Source organism: Carlito syrichta, unplaced genomic scaffold (genome assembly GCF_000164805.1).
Source record: "Carlito syrichta isolate Samal-C Ts95f unplaced genomic scaffold, Tarsius_syrichta-2.0.1 Scaffold163993, whole genome shotgun sequence".
Classification (NCBI taxonomy): domain Eukaryota; kingdom Metazoa; phylum Chordata; class Mammalia; order Primates; family Tarsiidae; genus Carlito; species Carlito syrichta.
Window position 1 is genome coordinate 45283 of NW_007108089.1, and position 17694 is coordinate 62976.

At 37.2% G+C, this 17694-nt stretch overlaps 1 protein-coding gene across 1 annotated transcript in view; it reads left to right on the forward strand.

Annotated features, from left to right (window-relative positions):
* The window catches only part of NUP54 (nucleoporin 54), a 17684-nt gene extending 265 nt beyond the window's left edge, over nt 1-17419 (forward strand). The window contains exons 2-9 of the mRNA XM_021709126.1: nt 303-464; nt 3401-3484; nt 3575-3721; nt 12141-12367; nt 14013-14200; nt 14982-15178; nt 16844-16898; nt 17314-17419. Coding sequence (XP_021564801.1) covers nt 303-464; nt 3401-3484; nt 3575-3721; nt 12141-12367; nt 14013-14200; nt 14982-15178; nt 16844-16898; nt 17314-17419 — 1166 coding nt within the window. The remainder of the gene's footprint in view (nt 1-302; nt 465-3400; nt 3485-3574; nt 3722-12140; nt 12368-14012; nt 14201-14981; nt 15179-16843; nt 16899-17313) is intronic.
* The last annotated feature ends 275 nt before the right edge of the window (nt 17420-17694 follow it).

Genomic DNA, 17694 nt, shown 5'->3' on the forward strand with positions numbered 1-17694 from the left:
CCAGGCCAGCAGGAACGCTCGCGTGGCGCCCGCGGCCGCCGGGCGAGAAAAAAGGCTGGGGACCCCCAGCGCTGCCTGCCTCTACCTGGGTCCTGCCCCTGTGGTCCTTGCGGCGGGACTTCTTGCCCTCGCTTCTCGCGTCTGTCCCCACCTCCTCTGCTCTCTTAACCCCTTGAAGCCAAGTCAGGCTTGTTCACTTACGTGAAGCTTCCTGCTGATCCTTCTAATCCGTGTCTTGCTTTCTTTTCTTTCTTTTTCTTCTCCTTTTTAAAATTGTGTTTCTTTGCCTACATGCCTATCAGGATTTGGTGGGCTTGAGACTGCCAACTCTTCCGCCAGTGGGTTTAATTTTGGGGGTTTCGGATTAACTGCTAATCCTGCAGTGAACTTTAATATTGGGAATTTCGGTGTTTCCACTACCTCGGTGACTCCGTTCAATTTTGGTAACAGTCTGGCAAGTGCAGGTAGATATTGCGGGGTGTATGTGTAACGAGTGTGGGGAGCTTGAGTCCAAGAATATTTTGTGGTTCCTGGATTTGGGGAAAGACCGTGACCTGTCTAATAAGGAAAGGAAATTTGTTTCCTTACGTCGAATCAAAAACATTTGTATCAAGTTTTAACTGTCTGAAGATTTGGTTTTGGAAAGTCTTGCAAATTTTAATACCCCTTGTTAAATTTGCACTGAATTGAATGGACTATATCTTCTAAATGATGTGAATTTGGATTATACCTTTAAATAGAATATATCTTTAAAACTATTAAGTGTATCTTACAAAGTGTAAACTTACCGGTCAGGCCCTGGGATTCTTGGACTCCTGCAGTCATTTTTCATTTTTTCTGCATTTTTCATTGGGGTTTCATTTTATTGTCCTTTTGTTTCCAAAGAGAAACAAGTCTTATACGAACAGCAGTAATCTTTCTTGTTTTTTTAGCTTGCATAATAATGATAATAATGTATTTCTTTGGTCAATAGATGAGGATACATTTCTGTAAGATACATAATTGTATAAAGAATCACCAACTCTGCTGCATTTCTGGGAAATGCTCAGAGAAAGCGATTTTATTGTCATATAGCATTGAGTTCTAAAAAGTGGGCTGGACATCATTGCATTCAAATAAATAATTATGAAGATTTTCGTATCCATGCGGACAGTTTGAAGCTCATTAAAAATTTTGCCAAACACGAACTGTAATAGATATGATATATAAATTTGAAATATGTTTGTGTACTTGATGTATAGTGACCCTATAGGAAAAATCTTCAGCTGCTCGTATATGAATTTATCGTCCATATTCTTACATTATGATGCCCATGCCAATTATATGCATTTGGTAAGCATTACTCCCTAAAACTTATTTGGGAAGTCTGGTATTATGTGCATTTACTTGTGATTGCAGTGCCAATATCACTCTAGCATCTGAGCTGAAAACAGTTTGAAGACTATTTGACAATTCCAAAATTAATTCTTTATAAATTAAGATACATTTAAAGTGATCATGTATCACTATTCTGTGGTGTGTTTACTTTTCCTCCTTTGCTTAAAATTGGCATTGGGTAAAACAGAAACCTTATTTTGAAATTTGTGTTTCCAAATAAAGCCACCCAGCTCATTATTCAACAACAATAAATAAATTTGTTGATATTTGCTTGATTCCATGTTAATTTGGAGTTATCACTGTTAAGTTTTGAGTTATGATAACATAACTGTTTTGATTACTTTTACATATGTTAATTAACCTTCAGCAAAGGGCTGATAGAAATTCTTGTTTACTTTTTATTTTGTATCCTTGCAGATCCACTATTACTAAAACATTTTTAGTATTGTGGAGCATAATGAGAAAATAATGTTTTTATTGTAGCAAATTCAGATTATTTCATAGTTATTTTATGAAAGTGAGGTGTAATGAAAACATTAGGAACAGTGTTTACTTCTTTAGGTAATTTTTATGAAACTGATTACAGTTTGCAGTACTGCAATAGAACCTACGAGTAAATGTAATATTTGGTTATGCCTGCCTGTAACCAAATCAGAATTATATGACTAATGTCAAATGATCAAGTTTTTTCTTCTTACATATTTTATGTTACAATACTGATGAATTTGTCTTGTATACCAGATATACATGAGAATAAAGGTAGAATCCCAAAAAATATGCAGTATAACTTGGCACTAATGGTTCCAACATTTGTCTTAAAAGGCTTTTAGACACCACATTGGTAATCAGCTAAAGACTGACAATAAGTTAAAAAAAAAAAAACAATTTTAGATAGACAGGCATTCTCTTCATATGTCGAATTATAGATATGGTTAAAATAAATTTCATCTTTAGATGAAAATAAATAAATTTCATCTTTACCTGGAAATGAAATTTGTGGTGCAGAGGCCTGCTTTCCTTCCCTCCCACTGCCTCCATTTGTTTTTTTCCTTTGTCTCTTCCTTCAAGAAACACATTCTTACTGTATAGAGGTAAGTATATCAGTATGTTTCCTTTGAAAAGTTAATTAGCCTTGACAAAAACTAAGGAGAAATATAAGCTAATGTAGATACAAATTAATGTGCCAAAACCCAGGTTGCAAACTGGCAACAAGTCTGCTGACATGATATGTTTGGCACACTATTTTTCAAACATTTGAATTCATCCCAAAAAAAAAAAAAAAAAAAGAAAGAATTAGGGTTTAAAAACCAATAAATTTTACTTAGAGAATCCAGATTTCCTCTTTATCTTGGGGTTAAAATGGGACTATGTGACACTACTAAGCTACCATTCTTCTGCAGTAGTATCTGCTGGAATTTAGGAACTGCTGCATTTAAAAAAAAAAATTGTTCATGGCCAGGTGTGGTGGCTCACGCCAGTAATCCCAGCACTTTAAAAGGCTGAGTGGGAGAATCGCTTGAGCCCAGAAGTTAGAGACCATTCTGGACAATATAGCAAGACTTTGTCTCTCTCAAAAAAAAAAAAAAACCTGTTCACTTTAAATAGTCCCACCTGTCAGCAAACACATGGTCTACTTTGCTCATGACTGTTTCATTTGAATCTTGAAGGTGTTTGAATTTACAGCCCCTAGTCTAAAACTACATACCGTCATTTTAGAGTCATGGCACTAGGCTCAATGTGTGTTCTCAGCTGTAAATATTAATCACTCCTTTAGTTGAAGGTTATGTACCGCACTGGGATATTTCTATTTAAAATACTTAGTAGCATATTTCTTGCAACATATTGACTTATTGATTCTTCTTTTTTTATTTTTACAAATTGATGCTGAAAGTAGCAAAAGGAAAGGAAAAATTAGATCAATATATTTTTATTTTATGTGTAGCAATTTATTATAAAATAATTTGAAAAATTGCCTTTATATATACAAAAGATTCTTCCTTCTGTTCTTATCCTCCTTAAATAGGTGGGTTTGGAGGTTTTGGGACAACATCTACAACTGCAGGTTCTGCATTCAGCTTTTCTGCCCCAGCCAATGCAGGCACTACTGGTAAGAGGCCATCGTAAGTCATTTGTAGAAGTAAATGAGGTAGAGGTTACTTTTTTTTTAATGTATGTAAATTCAATTTTTCATTCCAAGGACTCTTTGGTGGCACTCAGAACAAAGGTTTTGGATTTGGTACCGGATTTGGCACAACAACAGGAAGTAGTACTGGTTTAGGTACTGGTTTGGGAACTGGACTGGGATTTGGAGGATTTAATACACAGCAGCAACAGCAGCAAACGAGTAAGTATGGGATTTGCATCTTCAAATATAAAAACCATATCAATAATAGCCGATGCTATTGATTGCATTGTTGGAAATTCTTTAGTGGATTACCTTATTTTTTAAGAATTATAAAAATTATATTTCAAAGGATTCCAAAAGCTACTTTCATGTTTCTATGTGATAGCAATTGGGTAGAAGCAATTGGGTAGGAGATTGGTGTGATTAGGTTTATAAAGTCCCTGCAATTAAAACTTCTGTTGTTAAAAATAATACAAATAGAGGAAGCCGCACAGAAGCACAGCTTAATGAATTCTGTGTAAAGTTAATGCCATTGTAATCATGCTATGTTAGGAGATGAGCCCAGGCCAGCCACTCCAGAGGCCTACCACATTTCCCTTCCAGTCACTTCTCCATCAGAGGACTACAGTCCTATCTCTTATGATGATCATTTCATTACTTGTCTTGTCACTCAAGTATGTAAACAGTATTATTTAGCTTAGCCTGTCTTAAGCCTCTATAGGTGCCTCTTTTATATCTTATTTGTTTTTTAATTTGTTGGAGAAATGGATTAGTTGTCCTATAATAAAGTCCTATAGACTTTACTGATCGCTTTTCTGTGGTATAGTTTAACATATTTCTTTATTCTCTGTATCTCTTAATAATTGGGTTAGATCTGGGGGCTTATTTATATCATAGTTCAGTTTTTTGTTTGTTTGCAAGATAATTTTACCAATGCTGTATTCTTTATCAAGAAGCATATATGTCTGATTGTCTCTTTTTTGAGTGATATTAGCAGCCATTGGTGATTGTTCCCCAGATCCATTAATTCAGTAGAGGTTACAGAATGGTGCTGTTCCACCTTGATTCCTTTTCCATTTATTTGTTGGAATACTTCTGTGAAGAGCAGCTTCACCTCATCTATTTGGTTGATTCTTTTTATTACTAGTTTTTAGAATAAAGAATTGGTTCTCTTGCATTCTCCAAAAGTGGCCAATTTTTTTTTTTTTTTTTTTTTGAGTTGGAGTCTCATTCTGTCACCCAGACTGGAGTGCAGTGGCTGCTCCCGGCCACCGCAGCCTCGACCTGCTGGGCTCCGGCGATCCTTCCACCTCAGCCTTCCAAAGTAGCCGGAATTACAGGCATGTGCTACCATGACCGGCTGATTTTTTGATTTATTGTAGAGATGAGGTCTTGCTGCCCAGGCGGGTCTCGAACCCGCGGGCTCAGGCAATCCACTCACCTCAGCCTCCCAAAGGTGTGGGATTACAGGCTGAGCCACCGAGCCCGGCTCCAATTTTTTTTAATGTCAGAAACTTAGACATTTAAACTATTTTCCTTTTTTTTTTTGAGTTGGTGTCTCACTCCATTGCCCAGACTGGAGTGCAGCGGCACGCTCCTGGCCACTGCAGCCTCAAACTGCTGGGCTCCGGCAAGCCTTCCGCCTCGGCCTTCCAAGTAGCTGGAACTACAGGCACGCACTACCACACCCGGCTAATTTTTTATTTGTTGTAGAGATGAGGTCTCACCAAGTGGCTCAGGTGGTCTCGAACCCGCAGGTTCAGGTAATCCACTCACCTCAGCCTCCCAAAGCGCTGGGAATTACAGGCTGATCCACCGAGCCTGGACTAAAATGTTTTTCTTATCCAGTTATTCTTGTCGATGAATAAATTGTTGCATCTTTGATCAGTGTGAGCTTCTTGGCATCCAAGTGCCTTTGACACAGTCTGGTTTTAGTCTTTGATGACATCTTTGCTAGCTGTTACGGCAGCAGGTTCCAGGGGTTATCCTATATGGGTTAATTCATCTTCATAAGAACCCTATGACATAATACTGTTGCTACCTCCATTTTATGGTTGAAGAGAAGGAATGGAGAAATTACAATTTATCCATATACTTCTTAAGAAGAAGTACAGAAACGTAAATTCAGGTTCCTTGACTCCCTGTGGAGTGCTTTTTATCTTTTCCAGTCTGGTACCTCTTAACATTACGTTTGTTTTATCTTTCGTAGATCACTCGATTAACTAGCTAAAATTCATTCTACTCAGTCAAGGACTGACTAACCAATAGGATGAAGATAAGAAAATAGTAATCTCAAAATTATTCTTTCTAGTGTTCCAATCATTCATCTTTTCTACAATCCTGCAGAAATACTGAATTTGATGAAATGTCTGAGTTGTCAAGGAGTTGTCAAAAATAAAGACAGCAAAAATGAAGTGTTTTATTTCTTGAAATACAAATCTCTCCAACAATAAGTAACTGTTGTTGCACTTTTGTTAGGAAAAATGGGAATTTGAATCTGGTGCTATTTTAAAGATGAAAGGGGTTCATTTAGTTATGTAGTATCCATTTACTGTCTATATTGCATGTCAGGCATTGAGTGTATATGGTTGAAAACCACAATCCTTGCTCACAGTCTACAAGGAGATTGCATGGTATTCCAGGCAGATGGAATGACATTGACAAAGGCTTGGATTCCTGGCAGAGCATAATGCGTTTGTGGCCTACAACTAGATCAGTATAGTTTTAATGCTAAATGATCTCAGGGTCAGGAGTAAGAGTTGGAGAGATAGGAACTGGATTATAAGGGGGACTTGTGTGTTTTACTAAGGAGCTGTCTTTGAGCAATTCTGAACCACAGTAGGATTTAAGCTAGGCAGAAAAATTGTCAGATTTTTAGAAGTATCTGTGAGAGAAATAGAAGGATGGATTATAGGTAGGCTGGAATGAAGGCAGGGATACTGGATCTAAAGCTGTTGCCAAAATCTGAGCAAGAGAGAGTGAAGACTTGAATGAAGGCAGTGGCAAGAGTGAAGAGAAAACAGGAGACGGATTTGAGAGAGATTTAAGCTGTCAAATCAATACAACTGGGCAGTGCCTGGTTAAAGTTGTCTTGGGCTCCCAGGTGGCATGACTGAGTGAGCCCTTGCTCTTTACTAAGATTCAGAATACCAGTGTTAAGAGCAGGTGTTGTGGGTAGATGATGAGTGTGAAATATTCCCTAGGTAGTTGTACAGGTGCATATAGGAATGAACTCAGGAGAAACACAAAAACTATCAGAACATTAGTATTTAAAGCATTATTCACAATAACAGAAACATGGAACCAACCATGCTGTCTATCAAAAGGGGATTGAATAAAGACAATGTGGTACATTTGCACGATGAAATATTGTGCAGCCATAAAGAAAAACAAAATTTTGAACTTTGCAGCAACCTGGGTGGATTAAGAGACTGTAATACTCAGTGATCTATCACAGAAACAAAGAACACATGTTCTCACTCATAAGTGGACCCTGAACACTTACCATAATGCTGTAAGAAAGGGCTTGGCTACTCTGACACTGCCAGAGGAGCGGGCACATAACATCAGTAAGGATATCCACACTTTACCTGTACGATGACCACGTATGTACCTACCCTGAATTGTACCCTACATTTTTAAAATAAAAAATAAGAGAAAAAATAAAGCAGTAGGTATGGATGATGTCATTTAGGAGATTTGATTCCAGAGTAACATACTAGAGAGTACTGGGACAACACTCTTGGAAACATTTACATTTAAATGAGTAGGCAGAGGAAGAGCAGAAGAGCAGTCCATCTCTTACTGCCATCCCCTACTGCCAAGCCAAGTGGGATATTGACACCAAAACGCTGAGTGCCATGCTGAGGACCACTGTCCCCACACATGTGCCATCCACGTGTACCTCATACTCATTGGCTCCCTTTTGCCAGCTATTCCTGTCTTAGTTGGTAATACCTGTGAATCAGGAGGAAAAGATATATCTGGCTTTCCTTGCAACCACCACATGGTCCTTTCCAAACCAAAACACTGATTATTCACAAGTGATACTTTCTGCCCTTCCCATTATCTCCTTATGCCTTCACTACTCTAGCTTGGATTCCATGGCCTTCCATTTCAGTAGCCCTTACCAGTATGCTAAACTTCATTGTTTTTGTGTCACATTTGCCTGAAAAAAAACTCCAAACTTTTGTAAACCCAACTGCCTGTTCAGATATTGCTTGAGAAAATTACACATTATGAAAAATTAAAGTACTCTATAAATTCTTTTTTTATTGACATTGTTATTCCAAAATGTAGCCCATAAAAAATAGTTATTGGTATCTTTACCTTTTTGTTTTTGTTTTTTTTGTTTGTTTTTTGAGTTGGAGTTTCACTCTGTCACCCAGACTGGAGTGCAGTGGCACACTCCTGGCCACCGCAGCCTCTACCTGCTGGACTCCGGCAATCCTTCCGCCTCAGCCTTCCAAATAGTTGGAACTACAGGCACGCGCTATCACACCCAGCTAAATTTTTGATTTATTGTAGAGATGAGGTCTCGCCAAGTTGCCCAGGCAGGTCTCGAACCTGCAGGCTCAGGCAGTCCACTCACCTCAGCCTCCCAAAGTGCGGGATTACAGGCTGAGCCACCGAGCCCTTAAATTCTTGATTACCAACCTCAGGTGTCACTATTACCTGGTAATCCTGGGAAGATCCTGTCTTCAAATGTACTCTCTTGCTTTCTACAACAGTTATTGTAGACTTTTACTCTCTTCGAATATCAGATTTTTGTGTTCACTTTTAGCAGATGACCTTGACCCATACTTCAAAGAGAAAATAGAAACTCTCATTTCAAATCCTTTAACTTCCCGCCGGCAGATCTATTTCTTTTTCTTTCTCTCCCCATCCTTTTCTCCTTTTACCTATGCTCAGGCTCTCATAACCACCTCCTTTCTAGGGGCCCTTGTGCTATTCTTTATTCTTCTATCTGGACCTCCCCCCAAAGTCTTCAACTTCTCTCCCCAAGGATCTTTCTCATCCACATTTAAATAACCTGAAATTTGTTTTTTTTAAAAAACAGGAATAACAAAAAAATTACTTATATCTTACCTTCCACTTCAGTTCCCACTGTTCTTGCCAAGCTACTTGGAGGAGTTGGAAGAATAGGAGCCCTGCTCCTGTCTTCTGGACCTCTCAGACTCATGCCTGTCTGGTTTCTGTTTTCTTTTTCTTTATTCTATCGTATAAAGTCATTAATCATCTCAATAAATCCAGTGAACCCCTACTTTTCTTCAATTTCTTCAATGAAAAATTCTAACAACCAAAAATGAATAGTGAGTTGAATCCCACTAACTAGTCATCAAAAGTCAGATTTTGCCACATTTGTTATGATCTATTTTCTCTTTCCCTTTTTTTGATTGCTAAAGTACTTGAAAGCAAATCCCAGCATGTTATTTCACACTTACTTTACCCTTTAAAAATTGCTTCTTTAAAAATTTGTCCATCATTCCAAAATGCAGTAATTCCTTGATATTATCTAATGCCCAGTCCATAATCAGATTTCCCCGTATGTCTTCATTTGGTTTATTTGAAACATCTTCCAAGCAGGGTCCACACAATCATTTTCTTGTTGTGTCCCTTAAGTTCTTTTTAGTATAGGGAATTCCACACTTGTTTTCCCTCATAGGTTTCCCAGTTGTCCTTTGAAATATCCTCCATTCTGGATTTTCTGTGTGCTTTCTTGTAATATCATTTGACTTTACCCCTCATATCGCCTCATATTAGAAGATCTCACTTTGGTGATGCTGAGATTGGTCAGTGGGCACAAATGATGACAGCAGACCTTCTTATAATGTTCCCCATCAGCCTTTAACCTCAGAGTTTCATCCTTTGATGATCATTGCCTCAATCAGTGGGGCTGAGGGAATAATCAACAGCGGGAGGACCCTAAGAGGGTAGGAAGGTACAAGAAGTCTAGTATGCTAAGGCTTGAAAAGAGTCTATTGGATTTTGTAATGTGGCTTCATCAGTGCCTTCCAGCTAGTGAACTTTGAGTAGGCTAGTGTGGGTGTAATTCAATGCAAAGTGTAAAAGGGAGGCAGAATAAAATCAGTATAGATTATGGTTTATTCCATCTTATTTAAGAGTGGAGGAAGCAAGTCTAGGCAACATAGCCAGACCCTGCCTCTACAAAAAGTCAGCCATGCATGGTGGTGTATGCCTGTAGTCCCAGCTACTCAGGAGGCTGAAGATGGAGGATCACCTGAGCCCAGGAGTTGGAGTGAGCCATGATCAAGCCACTGCATTCCAGTCTGGGTGACAGAGTGAGACCCAGACTCAAAAAAAAAAAGTTGAGGAAGAGAAAGCCCAGGAATTTCTTGCTCAAGGCTTCATAGTATACTTCTAACAAATTAGAATTCAGATGTTTTGAGTTATAGTTCACTTCTTTTCACTGTTTATGTATGCCCATTTGGGAGTTACTCATACTGTGCAGAAGTGTAACAGCCTTTCTCCAGCCCTGTGGAAGCCCCATGAACCTTACTGTACTTTAGTCTTTGAAGCTGAAAGAGAGCTTAAATATCTAACATGGTGTTCTTGAAACTCAGGTCCTTTTTGGCACTGCCTTCATGTCTTCTTCTTACCTACGTACCATTTGCATTACTGTTTAAGAGTTTTTTAAAATCACTTTTGAACATTAAATAGTTATTTTAAAATATGTACTGCTGCTATAAAGAGGAAACCAGTGTCATTTGCTATGAAGAAAAGGTAATTGAAATCAAGTCCAAAGAAAATATAATAATGTTAATAAATTCTGACTAGATACCATTGCCTTAAGCTCTGAGCCTTAGACTTGTCCCTCCTTTGTTAAAAAGTGAGACATGCAGGTTTCATGAATTGGTAAAGGTATTCTATCACCAGACTTTTTCTTGATATAATCAGGCCATCAAAAAAGAATTTTTTGTTATGTGAATTAGGGCCATTTAGTGACTCAGTTGTTGCTTGACAGTTGCAATTTCATGTACCAGGGGTACTTATCACACTTTGGGAAATATTTATCTGTCATAAGGACTTTTATTTTCATTGGAGAAATTGGTAACCCAGAGAGGTTAAATGACTTGCCTGAAGTTACACAGCCATCTAAAGCTTTAACCTAGAATACTGGTCCTTAGTCCATTTGTTCTTTTCATTATATATATTTTATAATAAGAGAAGGAAAAGCATTTAGTAAGCTGATGCTGAGATCATGACTTTTAAGCTTATTTTGTATCCCTCAGTTTATATTGATTTTACAAATATAACAGCAGTAAAGATTTTTTTTTGGGCGGGGGGTTGGAGTCTCACTCTGTCGCCCAGGCTGGAGTGCAGTGGCATGCTCACGGCCACCCTAGTGTCAACCCGCTGGGCTCAAGTGTTCCTTTCGCCTCAGCCTTCCAAGTAACTGGAACTATAGGCGTGCACTACCTTGCCCAGCTAATTTTTGGTTTTGTGGTAGAGATGAGGTCTCACCAAGTTACCCAGGCTGGTCTTGAACCTGTGGGCTCAGGCAATCCACTCACTTCGACCTCCCAAAGTGCTGGGATTACAGGCTGAGCTACCGAGCCCAGCCAAGAATATTTTTTAAAGAAAAAAATCCTGCAGCTTCACAAACTTCACTTTCTTTGTTCATATACGTTAGTTTTTCTTCTGGTGTGTGTCCAAAATTGTGGATCCAATTTGTGTTCTGGTAATAGAATTAATTGTATTGAGATAACGTCATGAAAAAAGTGAGTTTAATGTTATTACTGTTTGTCCTAGTATATTAGCTTTCTATTGCTGCCATAACAAATTACCACAAACTTAGTGACTTAAGACGATAGAAATTTTTTATTATTTTTATTTTTTAGAGACAGATTCTTGCTCTGTCACCCAGGCTGGAGTTGGTACAGTGGCATAATCATGGCTCATTGCAGCCTTGAGCTCCTGGGCTCCAACAGTCCTCTCACTTCAACCTCCCAAGAAGCTGGGGCTACAAGCATGCTTGTGGAGATGGAGTCTTGCTATATTGCCCAGGCTGGTCTTGTACTCCTGGGCTCAAGCAGTCCTCCTGCCTTGGCCTTCCAAAGTGCTGGGATTATAGGTATGAGCCACAATGCTCAGTGAAAATTAATTTTTTACAGTTTCTGGAGATCAAAAGTCTCCAAAATAGTCTTCAAAAGAAATGGATTTGACTGAGCTAAAATGAAATTTTTGGCAGTACCTATGCTACTTCTAGAGGCTGTAGGGATGAATCCACTCTCTTGCCTTTTCCAGCTATATTTCTTGACTTGTGGCCTCTTCCATCTTCAAAATCAGTAGCATAACCAGGCCTTCAAACCAGTCATTCAAAACCCGTCATTCTAACTCTGAGCTCACTCTTCCACTTTAAGGACCATATAATTACATTGAGCCCACTCTCATAATCCAGAATAACCCCCCATCTCAACATGCCTAACTTAATCACATCAGCAAAGGCCTTTTTGCTATACAACATAATGTACTTACAGATTCTGTAGATTACAATATGGACATCTTTGGAGGTACTGTTATTTTGCGTACCATGCCTTGGATCTGAATTGCTTACTTAAGGTTTTGTTGTTGTTGTTGTTGTTGGTTTTAATACTGATTTGGGGTACATTTTTAGCATTAGGTGGTCTCTTCAGTCAACCTGCACAAGCTCCTACCCAGTCCAACCAACTGATAAATACTGCAAGTGCTCTTTCTGCTCCAACACTATTGGGAGATGAGAGAGATGCTATTTTGGCAAAATGGAATCAACTACAGGCCTTTTGGGGCACAGGAAAAGGATATTTCAACAATAACATTCCACCAGTGGAATTCACACAAGAAAATCCCTTTTGCCGATTTAAGGTATTAATACTGGTTTTACTCTTCAATTGAAGAATGTGAATAAAAGGAAATATTATATTTAGATGAAAATAATATCAAGATAACAATTGCTTGGATCTTTACTCCTTGAATATAGTATGATTATGCTTTTATTTTAAAAATATAGAAATTATAAAATTGAAGTGATTTATTACATATATATGGTTGAAGGTGACCAGAATATGACTGAAGGAAGGTGTGACTAGAATGTGATTTATAACTAAAAAAATAATAACAGGAGAATGGTCTCCTTGATACTGTAGAGAGGAACCCCAACCTAGAATTTAGTGACTCTTATTTAACATTGGCCAGCAGGCAGGAATTCTCCTTGGTATTTATAACCGTATTTGCCGCTGTTATAGCCAGATGCCAACGCCATTAAAATGATACAGCTCTTTTTCTTTGTTCTGATTTCTTGCCTACCAAACAGCCTTCTTCTTTGAATTTGACGCTTAATCTGTTCTTCAGCCTGTGGAGTATTTAGGTCCATTTGGTAATGCATTTTCCATAACAAATTAATGTGTTGCAATTCAGTGGATATCTTACCCTATTGTAAGTTATGTTGGCCTATGTCAGTCTCCTAAACCTACTCAGGTATACATAACCCTGTATTTGGAGTTGCAAAGCTGAGGAGGATCAGACCCTGGAACACAATTAAATTACAAAAAGTGGTCAGCCTGCCTTGTAGAGAACATATCTTTGTCTCATCACTAACAAAAAGAAAGTATCTATTTTGAGTGCATATAGTTGAAATACATTTATTTAGTGACTAAGAGTTACTAAATATAAGTCGAATATGACAATTTAAATTTTTTTCTTTTTTTTTTTAAGTGGATGTATAACATGGTAAAATGCATAATGTACACTTGAGTGAATTTAAATTCTTTTTAAAAAGTTGCATAGAAATGGTCACAAGGGGTCTGGGCGCCTGCAGATACACACTTGCTCCTTGATTTATGATGGATATGCATCCTGATAAACCCATCATAAGTAGAAAATACTATAATTCAAAAATGCATTTAATATATCTAGCCTACCTGAAACATGCTCAGAACACAGCCTACAGTTGGACAACATCATCTAACAAAATCATCTATTATAAAAATAAGATTTTTTATAATAATAAAAAATGAAGGATTTATATTTGATATATCATTTCTACTGAATGCACATTGCATTTGCACCATCATAAAGAGGAAGAATCATAAGTTAAACCATCGTCATTCAGGGACCATCTGTGTAGTGAAATAACATTTGGTCTGTGATTTCTGCTGTCATTTTTATAATGATGTGCAGAATTGCCTCATGGTTTAAAAACACCCAAAAATAATAGCTAGGTTTTTTCAGAGATGAAAGCTCTAGTTACTCTCTTGAGAGATTGAAAAGCTCTAGTTACTTTCTTGAAGAGTTTGATTCTATGAGTTTATGGTATTCTTGGGTAAAATAGTTTTTCTTTATAACTTTGTGACCTTCTGGGCAGAGTGGTAGGAAGAATCATATTAATAATTTCCTTCATTACCAGACAGGAAGTTATATACCCATTTTAGTAGATATTAAGCTACTAAAAGCAAACACCTGATTTAAGATCTGTACATATTTTTGATATTGTTTATTTGTCATTCCACAGGCAGTAGGTTATAGTTGTATGCCCAGTAATAAAGATGAAGATGGGCTAGTGGTTTTAGTTTTCAATAAAAAGGAGACGGATATTCGAAGCCAGCAACAGCAGTTGGTAGAATCATTGCACAAAATTTTGGGAGGAAACCAGACCCTTACTGTAAATGTAGAGGGTATTAAAACATTGCCAGATGATCAGTAAGTATACATAAATATATGTTTATTTCTACGTTTACTTCTGGTCCAAAGAAAGTGGTCAACGGTGTTTTTGTTGCTAAAGCACAAATTAAATCTCAGAGTAGAATGTCTTTTCTCAGTGATCATTCAGTATTTACAGAAACGTTTGTTTAAGGGCTTTTTAAACATTTTTGTATTTCTTGACTTACTAGATGCTGATAATTTTTTAGATTTTCAGCCTAGGACCAGGAAGAAGCATTTGTCATAGCCAGGTGTCAGTTAAAGGCCTCAAAGACCTTATTAGAATCTTTCATTAACTGGCTGCTGCTTGTGCTCATTCATCCGTGTCTGACTCTCAGCTTGCTTAGAAGACATTTACTTTAGGGTGTCCAGGGTTAGAAGAGTTATTATTATTAAGATATAGTAACTGAATCAAATTTCACCTCTTACTTGGTCTTAATTGCAGGAAAGCAACCCTTGAGTTTCAGCAGACTCTCCAAAGTACTTCTTGATTCTGGAAAATATAGTAAATAACATTTATGAAGGATTTTGCAGCTAAGCAGATTGTTTTACAAATATCTTATTTACCTGGCTCATTTTAACTGTCATTTAAATTGACTTGTAAGTGGGCTTAATATTATGTAAAGGTTTCTTATTTTCTAAGATTTAGGAAGAAAACACTTTAAATCCCTTTGCCATTTTTGAATCCCACTCAACCCCTTCTAAAGCCACATGCTGTGCTGAGAATTCGAGGCTGTGAGTTATGGGCTCTGTATTGTGTACGCTGGTTGTTTTCCTTCAGGACAGAAGTTGTCGTGTATGTGGTTGAGCGCTCTCCCAATGGCACATCAAGAAGAGTTCCAGCCACGACACTCTGTGCCCATTTTGAACAAGCCAATATAAAAACACAGTTGCAGCAAATTGGCGTCACCCTTTCTATGACGAGAACAGAGCTTTCTCCTGCACAGATCAAGCAGCTCTTGCAGAACCCTCCTGCTGGTACGTGTCAAGGGTCATGGAGTTGAGGAAGTGAAAGATTTAGAACCAAACTCTTGCCCCATCCTGGAGGTGTAGGTCAGTCATTACTGTTAATGAATTGAGTGCCCACTTACCACATAGCTGCTTATTTGGAACATAGTTTTGAATATTTTATTGTCTTCATTCATTTAGTTTTTCTTATGTAGCTAGCATATATGTATTAAAATAGGAATAGGAATTTGAGGGAAACGATAAACTAAAGAAACAGTCTGGAATCCATCTACCCAAAGGTAATTGACTAGTAATATTTTGGTTTATCTTTTCTAGCTTATGTCTTGTTTTAAGTGTTCAGGTAAAATTTCGTCTCTTGTTTTAACTGTTTCATGGCATAACTAGATTAACTATGTGATAGAGTTTCTTTACCTCCCTCCCCAGAAGTAACTACTGTTAATTTACTGAACTTTATTAATCCTTTATCCTTGATTCTAAATATAAGCATATTTACATGTAGGTCGAAAAAAGGGTTCTGGACTGGGCGTGGTGGCTCACACCTATAATCCCAGCACTTTGGGAAGGAGGCAGGAGGATTGCTTGAGCCCAGGAGTTCGAGAGCAACCTAGGCAGGACAGCAAAACCTGGTGTCTACAAAAATTTTAAAAATGAGCTGAGTGTGGTGGCACACGCTTGGAGTTCCAGCTACTCAGTACTCAGGAGACTGAGGCAGGATCACCTGAGCCCAGGAGGTCAAGGCTACAGTGAGCATGATCATGCCACTGCACTGCAGGCTAGGCAACAGAGTGGCACCTTGATTCACAAAAAAAAAGGGGGGGGGTGGAATTCTGCACTGTTTGTCTGCAGCTTGTCTTTCCACTTACGGTATTTTTAGTACTTTTCATGTCAGTACATAAAGATAAATCTTAATTCTATTTAAATATTGCATGGTATTCCGTGGATATACTTTCACTTAACCTCTAGGTTTCTATCTTTTCGCTATTACAATCTATGCAGCAATCAACACCATCCTTGCAAATAAGTCTTAGAACACATGGGTATATCTTTCTTTAGAATAGCTCTCTGGGCCAACCCCTTTGGGTCCTTTTCAACTGTAGGAGCTTTTCTGTCCTCAGTAAATCCTGCTTTCTGAAAAAAAAAAAAAAGAATGACTCTCTGGAAATGAAATTTTTGAGTCAATGTTATGTATATTAGAGATTGCCAAATTGCCCTCCAAAGAAAGTCTACCATTTATATTTATAAGAATGTATTATTTTTCTCATATTTTTTGCCACTAATGGCAAATAATTTAAAAATTAATACTTATTTTAATTTGCATTTCCTTGGTTACTATTAAAGTTGAACATCTTTTCGTATGTTTATTAGCTACATATTTGTGTTTTTTGTGAATTACCTATCATGCCCTTTTCCCATCTTCTACATTTTTTTTGTCTTTTTGAATTATAGGAGCACTTTTTATATTCTGGAGGCTAATGTGTTATAAGTTATAGATACTTTCTCTTAATCTATATTTTTTTGAGCTTTTTTTTCTACAAATTATTTTTCTGTGATGATATTTGGCAATCACTTTTCATTATAGCATCTGAGTTTAAAGTATTGGGAAAGCCTTTCCCATATACATATTACAAAAATAGAAAATTTTTGTTTAGAAGAAATATTTTTTCTTTATGTTAGGTGTTGATCCAATTATCTGGGAACAAGCCAAGGTGGATAACCCTGATTCTGAAAAGTAAGTGTATCTTCATGTTTCATGTAAGAAGTAATATTTGCTACAAGAAAAGCACACAACCTGTTAACTATAATTCTTACATATGAAGAGAGTTCATTTTCATTGCTTTTTAAAAAAATTGATATAGTAAAGCAACATAGTGCAGAACTAGTTAGGAGTGGAGAATCTGAGGGTCAGCCCCCTGATATATGCTTTTAATCATGCTGTTTTTTGACAACCGTATTTTCTCATTTGTAAAATAGGGAGGTGAACAAAAACTGGTGTAACATTGTGGATCTCATTATCATAGGTCTGCCTTAGAACCCTAGAAGTTTGATGTAAAATTACATGAATGTTATTACTTTTAAAACTTAACTTCTGGTATTTTGTAGTAATAGGCTTAAGATCTGAAAACTGTCTGCTTGAATTTCTTTAGGTTAATTCCTGTACCAATGGTGGGCTTCAAAGAACTTCTCCGAAGACTGAAAGTTCAAGATCAGATGACTAAGCAGCATCAAACCAGATTAGATGTAAGCATTTAGCTTTTCTAGGAGTAAAAAGATGGTTTATAGACATTTAATTATTTTTACCATGTGTACTGCTTTTATCTTATAGGGAAACAATATAAAATACACTGCAAATTAACAATTATAGTTTCATATAACTACCTTTTTGATGATATAGGTCCCAAAGTCCTATAAATCTGATTTGATGTGTTTTAACAATGAATTTAGAATTGTTGACTTAGCAAATTAATTTGATTGTCGTTTCCAATTTCAGCCAGAGATTTGCATATTATTTTATTAAACTATTCTAT